The 16,516-nt window shown below is 46.9% G+C and overlaps 1 protein-coding gene and 1 long non-coding RNA gene across 3 annotated transcripts; one reads left to right on the top strand and one right to left on the bottom strand.

Annotated features, from left to right (window-relative positions):
• Positions 1-870: 870 nt before the first annotated feature.
• Positions 871-4,405, bottom strand: LOC123053435 (uncharacterized). Of its 2 annotated transcripts, XR_006425581.1 has the most exons (8): positions 4,189-4,405; positions 3,909-4,092; positions 3,463-3,724; positions 2,674-3,359; positions 2,268-2,551; positions 1,848-2,027; positions 1,621-1,760; positions 871-1,537 (listed from the first exon to the last, which is right to left on the bottom strand). It is a non-coding gene; the product is annotated as an uncharacterized lncRNA (long non-coding RNA). The 2 variants fall into 2 exon arrangements; XR_006425580.1 differs by having other exon boundaries at positions 1,848-2,551.
• A 10,117-nt stretch (positions 4,406-14,522) lies between these two features.
• Positions 14,523-15,593, top strand: LOC123049438 (probable transcription repressor OFP9). The gene has a single exon (XM_044472354.1). The coding sequence runs from the start codon at positions 14,680-14,682 to the stop codon at positions 15,295-15,297; it is 618 nt and encodes a 205-aa protein (XP_044328289.1). The 5' UTR covers positions 14,523-14,679; the 3' UTR covers positions 15,298-15,593.
• Positions 15,594-16,516: the final 923 nt, after the last annotated feature.

Below are 16,516 nucleotides of genomic sequence, written 5' to 3'. Positions count from 1 at the left end.
AAATTGGGAAATGCTTGTGGGTGTGGATCTGCATTCTGTGATGAATGATACGCCTTTTGCCGAAAATAAAATAAAATTCACATTCTCCTATATATAATCTCCGGCGTAATTCCTTATAAAAAGGAAGGAAAAACAAAAACAGCACATGGTAGCTAGTAGAGTAGTCCGACTAGACTAGAGGTTTCACGGCCCTTATCAGCTTTTTTGATTTTTGATACTACTACTTTGTTTTACTCATGAGATTATCATTATATGACGGTAATGTGTGATACGGAAAGCGCGGTGTATCTCGTGCGAGGCACAGAAAACGCTTCTTTTGCTTGGAGGTGGACAGCGAACGGTATCACAGATTCACAGCGACGACGGCGTGGAAAAGCAAAAAAGAGAAGCCAGGTCGAAAATCTGTTTCCGAGCTCGGGCTCAGCTGATCCCGAAATCAAGACCGATGGTTCATGTGTGGATCCGTGCGCCTTACTGTATTCCTCGACCGTATATGCTGATTTTTCGTCCGGCGCGATGCTGCATTCATTGCGACGGAGCGTCGCACTGTCGCTGCGGGACGGATCGTTGAAGGATGGCTCGGTACAGTTTCTGAACCGACTTAAGCCATGCTCGGCTCACGATCCCTCCAAACGTCGTCAGCGTCACACGCCATAAATTGTCCACTCTACGGTAATCCAGACCAACGTTGCAAGGTCTGGCCGGCAGGCTCGTCAGCGTTTCTACAAGTGCATCCGTTACGATGTAAGTAGATCTGAATTTTTTTTCTTGCTTTCCACATTCTCAGCTAACGAGCAGTGGTTTAGCTCAGATCTGATTAATCTCTCTTCATCTTCTTTTTATCAGGCACGGCTGTGCCGTTTCTTTGAGTTCCAGGGTGCTTACTGCAGAAGGATGACCCCTCTGCAGCGTGCTCAAAGCTTGTAATTTATTTAACTGAGAGATGCAGCGAAACAACAAGCAAGACCATTAATTCATCGAAGTTCAGACAACCATAAACATAATTCATGCTCTTAGACACAGCATGACACACGGCCCTATAAACATAATTCATGCTCTTTGAGTTTGAGTGCTCAACTGAAACACACTAGAAAACCCCCCGTTTAGAACGACAACACATATTACAGACTGAAAAACATATGGCTCAGTTATCGGCAAAACCAAGTGGCCGCTTGCAGGTATTTCGTCGATGTCCTTCTATCCCTCAATTCTTGCATTTCCTGGGTTTTCGTGGCTTTTTCGATGCATCCCCTCTCTCCGGGCACGTGGTCCTTTTGTGGCCTTCGCGACGACAAATGCTGCAAAATTTGGTTTCGTTTACTTAGACCTTTGTATGGGGCCTTCTCCCTGTTGTTTGTCGGCCTTCCGGCACCTCTATGCTTGTCCGGGCCTGCAAGACCTTGCAGGGCATTCACACTAACAGAATGTCCCAGCACTATGGCACTGGTCAGCGTCGCCTTCCACGAGCGATCCTCAAAAGTCAGACCATCCCTCTTTTCTGCCAGTGGTGCTCCATTCAGTAGCAGAGCCTCGAGACCTGCATGCATGTGGTCATAACATGCAGCACTTGCGTCCCCCATCTGAACGACTTTCATGGCTTTGAAGTACAACGTCACGTACCTGCACGTGAACGATAAGTTCACTGAATTGTCCTTCTGGTACTGAACCAGGTGTCGTGGAAGTATATCCCTTGCGTCTCTCGTCCATCGCTTTAGGATATGGTGCTTAGGGATCTCCTCCTGATGAAGAATTTCCATCACCTGCACACCAAAGAAAGGTTCGCATTCGCAACTACAGATTTTCCAAATAGTTTCCATGAAGACATGTAAAGGGTCAGGTTAGCTTACCCTCAAGATATGGCTGCATAGCATCCAGTGTGATCAGACAAGTGAATATTGATTTGTCTTTGTTTATGGTCACCTCGTACTCAACCCTGCTCCACTTATCTCTTGCCGCTCTATTGTAAGGTTAGTCCGCCTCAGGGCACCACCATGCCATATCTGTGCATCAGCCAACTTGGAATATTCCTATGTGAAGGACATAAACGAAGCACTCATAAATGTTATCAGCAGGAATTTAAAAAGGAAATAAAGAACTTGCAATCATGGTCCTCTTCTCCTTGTAGCTCTCATCACGCTCACAGTCAAACTTTAACCTCATGTACTCCCCAAAAACAAGCATTGGGCTTGCAGGGGGCATGTACGTCTTCAGCATGTGGTTTGCGCTCTCACTATGTTGAGTGCTTGTCATTTTCACACAAAACACACCTTTAAAGTATGGTTTTGCCCATTTTTTCCTGGTTTCATATATTTGGGTCATGTATGTGTGATTCCTCAGATTGTATCCAACAACAACCCCCAAGCTGCTTCAAATTCTTCCTCAGTTAACATGTGGTTCACAACCTTGTGAAATTCAGCCTGAAAATTACTCTTCTTTGTGTAAAGCAGACCAAAGATTTCCTTCGCCTTCTTCAGGACATTCCACTTGCACCACCGGTGGACAGTGCCAGGATAAACCTTGCTGATCGCCACCTCCATTGCCTTACATTGGTCTGCAATAAAAAGATCATTTTTGTCAGCCGAGATAATTAGTGTAAAATAAAATTTTCCCCTAGTAGAACTGTCCTGTAAAGTTAGACGGGTAATATATCATAGCTGGCGTGATGAACCTGACCTGTGAGTATTGTTTTTGGGGCAGGCCCGCCCATCATTCGCAAAAATTATGCAAACACCCATTCGAAGCTCTCTTCTTGCTCATCACACATCAACACCCCTGCTAGGATAATGCTTTGATAGTGATTGTTAACTCCCACAAATGACCCAAATGGCATGTCATACAAGTTTCTCCTGTATGTAGTGTCAAATTTGATCACATCGCCAAAGAACATGTACTGCATTCGGCTGCTTCCGTTAGCCCACATAAGATTTTTCACCTTGCTCGACTTGCCGGCCAGTAGCACATAGGTGAAACTAGGGTTGCTGGAATGGATGTCAGCAAACACCTCAAGCGTCTTCAGCACATCATCCTCGGCTTGTTCACGGCTAAACTTCCCACATATATTCCTGAGAGTTCTTTTTGTGAACGGTACCTTCTCAACAGATCCAAAGAAGCTACTACCAATTATGCTGTACACCTTCCCCAGGTTCACATTGTTTTCCCTCAGCTGCCTTATCAAATCCTTTGTGTAAACATTGATGTGTTTATGAGACGGCCAGTGCACTTTCTCTCCCATGATCAGCGACACGGAATGGTTGTGGCCTTCACGTCATGTACCAACTGTTGTCCGATGCACGCAGAAGCCTGATCAGAGCTGGGCACTCGCATCTGCACGACCTACTGTTTTCTGCTTAAAATTTTCCCTACAGGACAAGCACCAACAAAGCAATTTTTCGTCAGAACACAGCTTGTTGTATTTGCATTCTTTGTATTTGTTCAGAGTTTTGCACCAAGTTCAACACTCACCGAGCAACTACAAACGATTTTCTGCATGCTTTTTGTCCTGTGAGCATTTAGTCTGCTTTACCATACCTTATTCCAAAATCGATCTCCTAAGAATACAGATTATAGAAATCATACGCCTCCCAATGAATCAAAGCTGAGACCTAGCTTAGGCTGTATCACACTCTTGTCAGGTTGCTCTGCATACTTGCGAATTGACTACTCGAGAGCGCTCATTGGGGAAGGGCATGGCGTCCGGTCCAGTGGCGCACTGCCCAGTCAAGGCCTGAATTTTGTAAATGTACACTTTCAGTCTTAATTTTGCACAATCACTATGCAATTTACCAGAAATATTTTTGCTTACAGTGAATATTTTTTCCATTTTAAGAGAAAGATGCACAATTCATGTGAAAATTCATACATAATCCATGGAAAACAAACAAAAAACACGGCCGGATTCTGCTTCTTACCTCTTATTCCAGCTAGGGGCCTCTGGATTCACTCTGTCTGCAGACTGAGCAGACCTCGTCGGAGAAGCATCTCATCGACGCCGCGCACCTTCTCGCGCTCGAGCAGTGCCATCTTCGCCAATCTTCTGAGCCATACCAGACCCAACTTTTGAATCACCAGCCTTCACATTCCCAGCCCCGTTCGCTGGCACACAAGCTAGTTCGTCAGGATACTTCCGCCACTAATTTATCTTATCATAGCAAATCTCCAAAGCAAATGTATAGATCTATCGAAACTAACCTGTCGGCCGCATCATGCAGAAACTCCACACCGGCAGCGTCCATCCGCCAGTTGCCGACGGCCAACCATGGTCGCCGCCGCAATCACCAGGCTCAGCTCGATAAGTTTCGTTTTTTCTCCCCGGTAGGGTGGCGGTGAGGGTTTCCCGAATGAACCAGGGAGGGAGACCGCTGACCGACCGACAACTCAGACGTCGACTATCGTCCTGGCCCCATTATCTGATCCATGGCCCAGATAGAAAAGGTAACGACCTAGTCCATGGCCCAGTGCGGGATGCCGCGCCGCCCGCCGTGCTGATACGCTTCGCCCCCACGTCTTTGCCACTATTTTGTACCGTATTCAACTGTATCCGCGATTTACTAGCGCTCACACCTGACACGCCAGCTGGATTTGTTTGGATCCCAAGCCTGCAACGGACGAGCGGGATTTCGGGTGCAGCTGAGCCCGAGCACCAAATCGCCACTCTCAAGCCAAGTGCAGTTTTTTGTTTTGTTTTGTCTTGGGGGAGGGGGGATGAATTCCTACATCTTAACCGCAGAAACCAAAGAGCCGATCGATCGATGGATCCATCCATCCATCCCTGGGCTAGCACGGGCGCATGCATGCACCTGTGCCCCAACTCCTCTTGTAGGTTGAGGTACAGTCGCCAAAGGTCGAGCATGGCTGGCTGCGCAGTGCGAATAAATGGAATACCGTGCCTTAACTACCGACCACACGCAGAACTTGCGCCCTGCGACGGTGCCGGTGCCTTGGTTTTCCTTGCTAAAATGTTATCGCCAGCCAAGCTGTTTCCGCTGATGCTGGCTGGCAGAGAGAAAGAAAGGAAAGCTTTTGGGCAGCACCTATGCTGGTTCAGGCCCATACCCATTGTAACTCCCGTCAGGCCTGATTTCCTTTCCGAATGGAGCGGCTGGGCCCTAGCAGTAGCAAGCCTAGACTTCAGAAATGTGGTCCTGCGGCATTGGGCAACAACAAGGCGATGCATTGGGCAACAACAAGGCGATGAAGATCGCCTTGTTGTTGCCCAATGCCGCAGGAAGACTGACCAGGGAAAAGAAGACTGACCAGGGAAAAGCGCCGAAACTGGAGGATCCTCCTCGCAGAAAACAAAACAATCGACCGTCAGGTGCGAGCAGGCGAGCATGCGGTGTCACTTGGCGAGCCTATGTCATCTGACCCCTGTGCGCCAGCAACATTTCGGTGCCTTGAGGGCAAGAACTATGGGGGCAACACTATACAGGTGCCCCAGCCTCCAGATAGATTTTTGAAGCTTAAACCACGGCCGAAGGGGGGCACTCCTGACCAGTAGTATTTTTTTTAAACAAGGCAAAAGGCTTGCCATTTTCATTGAATAAGAAGAAGGTTTAAGAGTCTTGGCCAAAAGACCAGGTTACAAGCATCACTCTCGCGGCATTATCTTACAACAAATATTTCGCCCAGGCAAGGCACCACAGCGAAGTTTCCGCTTTGACGCGAGTCACAAGCACCCCGACCGGAATTGCCGTACTGCGGAACACACGTGCATTTCACTCTTTCCAAATTTCGCAAGAGATAAGAAGCATAAGGAAAAGAAGCGCTCTTCGAGATTGTGACCTCCCTGAAGCTATGTTGCGCCACCACTCCTTGACGGAAACCATGCCTCCCCAATCCGTAGGATGGACATCATGTAAACCGAGCCATGTTTTGATCATTCCCCAAACTCTAACCGTGTAACGACATTGGAAGAGAAGGTGAGCTGTTGATTCTGGCGTTTGTTTGCATAGCAGGCAAAGGTTACAGTTGGTCCAACCCCTGCGCTGAAGCCGGTCTGTCGTCCAGATCCTATTGTTGATGGCCAACCAAGCAAAAAATTGCATTGGGAGGAGCCCAATTCTTCCACACCAAAAGAGACATATCTGAGTCGATGAGGCCAAGAAATTGTGCACGGTATGCCGTCGCCGCTGAATATTGGCCATCATTGGTGAGCTTCTAGGAAATTGAATCAGCCACGCCGGGGTTGAGTTGAATGCTGTTGGGGATTGTTGCAGAAATTAAAAAAATTCTATGCATCACCAAGATCAATCTATGGAGTTTACTAGCAACGAGAGGGGAGTGCATCTTCATACCTTTGAAGATCGCGAGTCGGAAGCGTTGCAAGAACGCGGATGAGGGAGTCGTACTCGTAGCGATTCAGATCGCGGTAGATTCCGATCCTAGCGCCGAATAACGGTGCCTCCGCGTTCAACACACGTGCAGCCCGGTGATGTCTCCCACACCTTGATCCAGCAAGGAGGAGGGAGAGGTTGAGGAAGAGGGCTCCAACAGCAGCACGACGGCGTGGTGGTGATGGAGCGGCAGTTCTCCGGCAGGGCTTCGCCAAGCTCACGTGGAGGAGGAGAGGTGTTGGGGAGGGGAGCGGCTGCGCCTTGGATGTGGTGCTGCAGCCCTCCCTCCACCCCTCTATTTATAGGGAGAAGGAGGAAGGGGGCCGGCCCCTCTAGATGAGATCTAGAGGGGGGCAAGGGGGAGGGGGCTTGCCCCCCAAGCAAGGGGGGCGCCCCCCTTTAGGGTTCCCCCAAACCCTAGGCGCATGGGCCCTAGGGGGGTTGGCGCCCAGCCCACTTAGGGCTGGTTCCCTTCCACCTACAGCCCATAAGGCCCTCCGGGGCAGGCGGACCCTCCCGGTGGACCCCCGGAACCCCTCCGGTGGTCCCGGTACAATACCGGTATACCCCTGAATATTTCCGGTGACCGTATGATGACTTCCCATATATAAATCTTCACCTCCGGACCATTCCGAAACTCCTCGTGACGTCCGGGATCTCATCCGGGACTCCGAACAACATTTGGTAATCACATACAAATCTTCCTTATAACCCTAGCGTCATCGAACCTTAAGTGTGTAGACCCTACGGGTTCGGGAATCATGCAGACATGACCGAGACACCTCTCTAGCCAATAACCAACAGCGGGATCTGGATACCCATGTTGGCTCCCACACGTTCCACGATGATCTCATCGGATGAACCACGATGTCGAGGATTCAAGCAATCCCGTATACAATTCCCTTTGTCAATCGGTATGTTACTTGCCCGAGATTCGATCGTCGGTATCCCAATACCTCGTTCAATCTCGTTACCGGCAAGTCACTTTACTCGTTCCGTAATGCATGATCCCGTGACCAACTACTTGGTCACATTGAGCTCATTATGATGATGCATTACCGAGTGGGCCCAGAGATACCTCTCCGTCATACGGAGTGACAAATCCCAGTCTCGATCCGTGCCAACCCAACAGACACTTTCGGAGATACCTGTAGTGCACCTTTATAGCCACCCAGTTACGTTGTGACGTTTGGTACACCCAAAGCATCCCTACGGCATCCGGGAGTTGCACGATCTCATGGTCTGAGGAAATGATACTTGACATTAGAAAAGCTTTAGCAAACGAACTACACGATCTAGTGCTATGCTTAGGATTGGGTCTTGTCCATCACATCATTCTCCTAATGATGTGATCCCGTTATCAATGACATCCAATGTCCATGGTCAGGAAACTGTAACCATCTATTGATCAACGAGCTAGTCAACTAGAGGCTCACTAGGGACATGTTATGGTCTATGTGTTCACACATGTATTACGATTTCCGGATAACACAATTATAGCATGAACAATAGACAATTATCATGAACAAGGAAATATAATAACCATTTTATTATTGCCTCTAGGGCATATTTCCAACAAATGCGTGATAGCTCACTCCAAAGGTTGACGAACTCGGCTATGTGGTTCACATCAAGGTTCCCACCAATGTCCACTCTGGAGACCCATGAGTTATTATGTAAGGCCTTCTGGACAGTGCAGTTTTTTCTTGCAGAGATCGCAAAAATATTTGGCGCGATGTCTTTGGGTCTCATGCCGTTCAGCCAAGCAGACTCCCAAAGCGAGGCCCTTATCCCATCTCCAATCAGAACCTTGGTGGCAGCAGCAAATATGTCTTTATCTTTGTCATCACACGGGTTCCCCAAGTTTACCCAAGGCTTGCTTGGATCCATCCAAGCTCCCCACAGCCACCGGATGCGAAGGGCAGTAGCAAAATTTTCCACGTTGAGAATACCTAGGCCACCATGCGTTTAGATTTGCACACTTGCTCCCAGTTGATTTTGCATTTTCCACCAGAAACCTTGTCACAACCAGCCCAGAGATATGCACGCTGCAGGGAGTCAATCTTTTTCAGTACCTCCACAGGGAGGTTTAGCACCATCAAGTAATATATAGCAATCACCGTTACAACCAACTTGACAATCACAACCCTTCCAGGCGATGCAACGTGCTTGCCCATCCAAGGCGTAAGTTGAGCCGCAATCTTATCCTCGAGGGGTTGGAAGTGGATTCTATTTAATGTTTTGATCGACAACGGCAGACCCAGATATTTCATAGGGAATGATGAGCGGTTGGCCGGGAAGAAGAGGAGGATATCATTCAGACCCAAGTTGTCACATTGGATTGGGGCAACAAGGCTTTTCGAGTAGTTGGTATGCAGGCCCGTAACCTCTCCAAAGTGGGCCAGCGTGTCTACAAAGAACTTGACTTCGATTTTGATGGGAGCAAGAAAAACAGCCGCGTCATCCGCGTAGAGGGACACCTTGATCGTCATAGTGTTACCACCAAGAGGGTGCAACTTTCCTTGGGCAGTAGCCTTCTTGAGAATATGGTGTAGAGGATCGATCGCCAAAACGAAAAGAAGGGGGGATAGAGGATCTCCTTGCCTCAAGCCCTTCCCAAGCTTGATAGGGTTGCCCAGAATACCGTTGAGCAAGACTCGCGAAGATGCCGAAGCCAAGAGAGTCGAGACCCAACCACGAAAGCGCGGAGGAACTCCAAGGTGTTTGAGAAGGTCTAGGAGATAGTCCCAGCGAGCAGAGTCGAAGGCTTTTTTGATGTCAAGCTTGAAAAGTAACGCCTGACCAGTAGTGACTAGCAGAGTGGTCCTTTTCTGCACGTAGCCCGCGCCATTGTAAAACAGTAAGACGCAGCTAGCTAGGAGCCTCCATGGCTATTTGCTGCTCTAAGCCGTCAGATCTTGTGTACGAATGCGCTGGATTTGTTCAGCCGTCCAGGTCATTACGCATGTACCAAGCGTTGTTTCACGGGCCGCTGCTCCGCAGAATTAGCTGCAGTTTCCATCAGTAATCGGGCTGTGAGATAGAAGGCCCAGGTTCAGCCCAACGTGCAAAGCAGGCAGGTCGTCCGGGTCTCTCTGTCTATCCTCGAGCGGCGGTGCAATCCCTATCCCCGAGCTCCTCTGTTCGTCGCCGTCCTTCGTCTCGGCGGCGAGCTTCTGAAGCACGTCTGCTTAGGCATCAGCGCTTTCCACTACCCCTCTACTCTTCCTCTGCCGGCCCGTGGGTTCCTTCTTTACCTTTTTATGCCGTTCCTGTAGCGTTCTTCATGGCAGTTGAGGCGGCCACACGCGCCATCGACGTCCATCTCCGATTGTCTTTCTCCCGTGTCTGCCAGCATGCCCTTTAGCCCTTGCAGCCGTAACGCGCATCCCTCCCCGTTTCGTACCTGAGATGCCTCTTCGTTCGACCCTCCCTGGATGGTGAAGGAGATTCGACAGAGCCGATCGTGACCCAGAGAGAAAATTCGTAGTTAGTCGCCAGCGCCCGATCCTTATTTTACGTCGCAGGATCATCATCCCCTCTTCTTTCGTGACTGCCCAGCAAGGTACGCGAACAACGTCTCTGCACCAACAGACTGTAGAGATTAGATTCTGAACTGCAACATCTGATTTTATGTTTGATTTATTGATAATTTCAGCTGGCTTGATAATCTCCAGGGAGGATGAAGTTGTTGATTTGTTGTGCTGATGCGTGATGAGCATCTCGAGAGGATGTAGTTGGAACAGTCGGTGTACTGTTTCTTATGGCAAATTCGTTTACTTTGTTCCTCAATCCTGGAGGGCAAGGTTTCAGTAATTTGTCTTCTTATAATGGATAAGATCAGAAGCTTAACTTGGAACATTGGAATTTATGTACTCCATATTATGCATAGTTGTTTACGTGCATTAACTTTATTGGTTATATAGGAATTTACTATCAGATTATGTGAGCTTATTTTCTTTGTGGAATTGTTCCTTGATATTTTAGCAATCTCCATGGGATCAGTTTTATAAGTTCAGTTTGGTGCTACTATTTGTTGGCTATCTGATCAAATGCTCATGTACTTTAAAGATTTACCATGTGTGTGCTTTTTTGTTCCGGTGCATTGCATGTTTTAGTACACTGAAATTCTTGATATGTTTTACAGCCAGGCCATTAATTAGGTGGTGCAAGCCATTTTATGAGGTCGTTGTTGACAGCAATGTTATGTTCAACTTTGAGAGCCGGTCTTCTTTTATCCATATTCAACTTTTGCTTGTCATGTATTCATCTCTTGTTGGGTAAGCTTATGAGCTGATCTTACATTTTGCAGGATTTTGATGTTTGTGCTTTCGAGAGGTTCCTTGATGCTGGCATCACCTTGCAAGCTGTTACTTTTCAGAGAACACCAGAAACCATATTTTTCTTTCTGTTAGCCCTGCTACGGTGCTTTACATTCAATTATTTATCTGCCTCCAAAATAATTCTCACATTAAGTCAGCAAATTGCCTCGAAGGTACTTCGCAAATAATCATCTTCATATTTGAGGTGTTGTACTTTCGAACACTCATACTTGTTAGATATATTGGTATCATCTAAATTATAAAAGATATTTTTACTATTTTTCTGTTAAAATGAACGAGCGCGGCAACGCGCGCCTTCATGTTCTAGTAGCATGTAAACGTGGAGCCTCACCGCACCGCTCCGTGAACTTTGAGCCGACCCAATGCGGGGTCGGGGTGCCTTATTTTATTTTTTATTTTTGTCATTTTTTTCCTTCTATGTTTTTCACGGCGCTTTTGCTTGGGCCATGTCAGTGCCAATTGGTCGGGCGTGGGCCATGATGGAAACGCCATGAGCTTGCATGCAGAACCCAAAGGCGTAGGTGTGTGGCCTTACCAGAAAAGGGTCAAATGGTGAACAAAGTTTGAAATAGAGGTAAATACACCAAGAGTCATATAACTTGCACGCGACGGTCAGTTTGATGCACAAACTTGTAAAATACATGTTTTTAATGATCAAACTTGCACACTCGTTCATATACGGTCATTCCTATCGTATTCGGCCGTATCTGATGCACGCGTGGCGTGCCAACGTTGTAGGGGCCTGCTGTCAGTGGCTGTGGGGTCGTGTACTGGGTGCGCATTGGATTTTTGCAGAAAACACCCTTGCATTTTTTTATTTGCATATAAGCCCCGCAAATAAAATAAAAATGCTAATCAGAGACTGGTGAGCAGTGGATATCTTTTAGAAACAACCTTGCATTTTATTTATTTATGTAACAAGTCACTAAAATTTTAAAAATGCTATGTAACAAGTCACTTAAATAAAATAAAAAAATACTAGCGCTGGCAAGGTTTGAACCCACGATCTATATATTTCTATGTGCAGTATGGATAGCCACCAGACCAAACGATGGTTGAGATCTGCTACGCACAACTATATATCCCTTGAAAGCGAACCGTACAAATTAAGTTTGAAAGTTTAACGAAAAAACATAGGCCACGGTTCGAACCTGTGAACTCATGATCGCTCCCCGGTGCGCGCGGGTTAACCATCCTCATCATAAGGACAAATGATGATATTGAAGGATAAACAACATTTATCTTGTCAGTTCTTCATGTGTCTACCCAAAATAAAATTTATGAATTTATTTTCTAAAGGTTTTTCTTTGAGATAGTGAACCTTCCCTCAAGATGTAGCCTAACATGTAATATTACAAGATTGTCATTTTCCAAATACATGATAAATATTTTTGTATACATCAACAACATTTTTATCATAATTAATATTCTTTGAAAAAATATTACATGTTTAGCATTTTTCAAATACATCATACACATTATCCGTTTCAGGTATACATCTAAAAGAAATTATATGTGCTTAATACTTTTTACACACATGAGTAACATTTTTTTCAAATACAAGTTTTTGAAACTTTTTTTCATATAAGTGTTAAAAAGTTGGATGGTATGAAACATTTTTTAAACTGTGCGAACATTTATTTACATTGCATTAACATTTTTAAAAGTGCCATGCGCATTTTCTTTGAGATGAGTGAACATTTTTACAATGCAAGGTATGTTCTTTTTAATTACAAAAATATGTTTTACAATGTTTAAACATTTTTTCAAATGTCACGTACCTTTTTTTGTAACACATAAATATTTTTTAAATGCCACAAACACAAGAATATAAGTTGCTTTCTTACATAGAACAAGAAGAAATAACATCATGAAAAATGTATATCCCTTCCAGACATGTTGTGTTGTTGTATCCTGGTGTTAATCTTAGTTAACGTTGACCTTGAGGTCAGATGTTTGAGTCACGGTGCTCCCTATTTTTCGGTAATATTTTTAGAATTTATTGTTTGGTCTGTGCCTATATGGTATAGAGATTAGTCGTGCAATGCCAACATGAACTATAGGTGCAGGTCGTGGGTTTGAAACCCCACTCTCTTTTTTTGCATTTTATTTTAGGGGCTTAATATGTAAATAAAACACAAAGGGTTTTTCTACAAATCTACCATTTGACAGCGGCTGACAACGGGCCCAGGCCACGCTGGCATGCCATGTAGGCCACAGACATGCCCGCATACGTGAAATGTGACCGTATATGAACGCCCGTGCAAGTTTGATGTTCAGAAACACATATTTTGCAAGTTTGTGCGCCAAACTGACTGTCACGTGCAAGTTCTATGACTCCCGGTGTATTTACCTTTTTTTTCGAAAAAAAGTGGTCAAATTTGTCATTTTAGGGCCTGATTGGATTGTCGTTTTGCACACTTTTACACCTGTAAAAGACACATACCTCAATCGATCGTTTTCATTTCCGGTTGGAAATCACACATGGCTGGTGAAATACACTTGTAAAAGTAATACGGGTTTATAAATTTACCCCTATTCCAAGCGGGACCTTAGCCCGAAAGCAACGGTTGGGACCTAGCAAGCTCAGACTCCAGAGATGACATAGGTGATGACCATCACCTCGCGATGCAAGTGCGGCACTGGGCAACACGACGAAGAAGACCGAGCGGTAGCGACTAGCGACCAGCGGCGTGCCATGCGCAAACGCAGTCCGTGCTCGTGGAAGGTTCTCCTGCAACTGGCGCGGCCACGTTCAGTGCAACGGTAAAAGAACCACACCTTTACGAGGAGTAAACATTACGCATGCACAAATGGAGCACCGAGATAGATAGCCCTGCTACTACTTGGCAGCAGCACGTTACTACTGGACAAAATGAAAGTAGAAATCTGTTGTCTGAACGAAGGAGTGACAGTGAGACGATGCTGCCACTTAATTCCTTTGTGGTACAGTAACTAACAATGATGAGCCGATGGCCATGAAGCTCCGTCAAGTGATCTCCATAGACACCGAGCAAGCTGGCTGTGGCTGCCTACTCCATGGGTGGTTGGCGAAGCGACAGAGCACCACACGCGAACACTCCACCAGCTTGCTCCTCTAGCCGCTTGCCGAAAAAGGAAACAGGAAAAGAAACCGACGGAAAAGCAGAGGGGCGAGCTTGCTAAAGCTGTTGACCGCTGCTTGATTGAATGATTGGCACGGTGGCCGGCCAGCCACATGACGGCCACTACACCAGCCCGTTCTAGCTTTGCTTCTTTAGCTTCCCCTGTCTCCTCTTTAATTAGCCAGAAGTCGGATTAGGGGGAGTGCTAATCAAGATTTTGGGGATTTCAAACACGTGTCACTACATATGCTCCCAAGCTCAACCTCTGAAGCAGAGGCTAGCAGTGCTCTGCACAGCTGGAAGTGAAACAACAACAACTCATTCCAAGGGAAGTGATGAATATGATCTAGAGTTCTACTCCTAGATTCCAAGGGAAGTGAAGATTAGTATGATCTAGACCTCTAGATTCATCCGAGGACAGCGTGTGCTGGCTGCTGTAATTATGGCATAAGTAGAGAGTAGGTTTCACGTAATGGCGACCAGGGACGATCATTGACGCCTACAATTTTATAAGCGGCTAATCACGTTTACGATTTGACAAGTGAGCTGATCCTGATTAAGAATGCCGTGGCTAAAGAGAAAGCAGTGTGTTGGAGATGCCAAGTTGCTGCTGGTTAGGGGACAGCATCATCCTGCTACATCCTAAAGCTTAAGCTATGGAGCTTAATCAGCTTCTCTACTTACCCTCCTCCTTTTCCGAGGCTTAAAAAAATGCTTAATCACAAAACCAAAAGGCGGCGCCTTTGATCGCTTTACAACCGCCCACGGTCCTCTTGTAGTTGCAGTGCCCATGCATCTTACTACTTACTACTACTACTACCCTTACCTGTGGGCTCAATTGCGCATTGTCCTCTTGCAGTTGCACGACAAGACAACGTAGCAGAGCAGAGCGCGGCGGCGATGCACTTCTTCTCGGGCCGGAGCAAGCTGCGGCAGAAGAGCGGCGGCGGCAAGAACCAGGCCGATGCCTCCACGGCGGCGAAGGCCAAGCACAAGGACGGCAGGTGCCGCGCTCTGTGCTGCGGCGCGTCGCGGCTCAGCGTGTCTTCGTCCGCGTCCTGCTCGTCCCTGGACGCGCCGGACACGACGCGCGGCCGCATGTCGGACATCGCCCACGGCATGGTCGAGGCGAGGCTGCAGTCCATGGGCGACGCCGCCTCCGTCGACGGCCGGTCGTCGGCGACGCGCCGCGGGACGGAGCCCGCCGACCAGCGCCGTCGCTGGCCGTGCGTCTGCTCCTGCGCCAGCGGCGGCGGCTGCTACGAGAGGGGCGCGCCCAGGCCCCGGGAGAGGAAGCCGTGCGTCGTGCTGGTGGCCGTGGACAGGAGGACCTACGAGCCCCGGGAGGAGTTCCGCCGGTCCATCGCCGAGGTGATCGCGGCGAAGCGGATGGCCGAGCCGGCGGAGCTGCGGGCGCTGCTCAACTGCTACGTGTCCGTGAACGCGCGCGAGCACCGCGCCGCCATCCTCGACGCCTTCCACGAGGTGTGCACCGGCCTGTTCGCTTGCAAGGGTTGAAGAGGCCTACTGTCGTCCATGTCCGCATGTGCACCTGTCGTGCTCTCGCAGCCTCGCAACGGGGAAGTGTGATTGTATTAGCGTGATAAGTTAATTTTTGTTCAAACAGTGTTGCTCAGCACTGCTGTAATAATGTGCTCAAGCCTCAGGCATAGTGCGCCTATCTTGGGCAATTTACATTGTGTATATATTTCGCTGTTTGTTATGTTGATATCTGAACGTATCCCCAGTTCAGATGTGGATTTCACAATAAGTGATGCAAGGTCAACATTGAGTTATGCCGGCATACACATCCATGAATACACGACCTAGCATTAATAATTTACTAGTGGTTGGGGCGCCACTTAAAAGAAAGTTTTGCGCACGTTTCCATTTAAAAAAATACATAAAGTCCTCGCCTTCGTCTAAAAAAACTTCTCAAAAAAAAATCCTCATCTTCATCTAAAAAAAGTAAAAAAAAAATTTACCACCACAGCCGACCAGTGAGTGCAACTTTGGATAACCCTCATTTAAAAAATACCAAAGGTCCTCCTCTCCATCGAAAAAAATACATTTAAAAAATAATCCACACCTTCATCTAAACAAAATTACAAAAGATTTCTCACCGCGGCCAACCAGCTTGCGTCACATGGCATAGTTGGTTGGCCACCCTTCGCGCGTAGCTTAATAGGTTTAACTAGTGATTGGGGCACCACCTTGTGGCGCCCCTTGAGATGAAGCTGTGCGCACATTTCTATTGAAAAAATACATAGAGTCCTCGAGTCTTCGCCTCCATCGAAAAAACATATAAAAAAACCTCACCTTTATCTAAAAAAAAGAATACCACAACAGCCTACCAGCGAGTGCCACTTTGCATAACCCTCCATTTAAAATATACCAGAGGTCCTCTTCTTCATCTAAAAAGAAATACATTTAAAAAATAATCCATATCTTCATCTAAAAAAATTTGTAAAAGATTTCTCACCGCGGCCAACCAGCTTGCGCCACGTAGCATAGCTGGTTGGCCGCCTTTCACACGTAGCTTAATGGTTTTAATTACAGGGCCAATAGTGTGTTGTACTCCCTCCGATCGAAAATATCTGACATGGTTTTAGTTTGAAACCATCACTTAATAATACTTTTTGAGCAAAACCATCACTTAATTGATGCCTAAAAACCTACTATTCATAAGCTAGTTTTGTATTCTTGAATTCTGAATGCCAACCTAGTTTTGTATTCT

Source organism: Triticum aestivum, chromosome 2D, assembly GCF_018294505.1.
Source record: "Triticum aestivum cultivar Chinese Spring chromosome 2D, IWGSC CS RefSeq v2.1, whole genome shotgun sequence".
NCBI classification, from domain to species: Eukaryota; Viridiplantae; Streptophyta; class Magnoliopsida; order Poales; family Poaceae; genus Triticum; species Triticum aestivum.
This window is presented reverse-complemented; position numbering and strand designations above follow the sequence as displayed.

What these genes read in the sequence shown, in the direction of transcription:
- LOC123049438 (XM_044472354.1), top strand. Translation starts at nt 14,680, where the DNA reads ATGCACTTCTTCTCGGGCCGGAGCAAGCTGCGGCAGAAGAGCGGCGGC.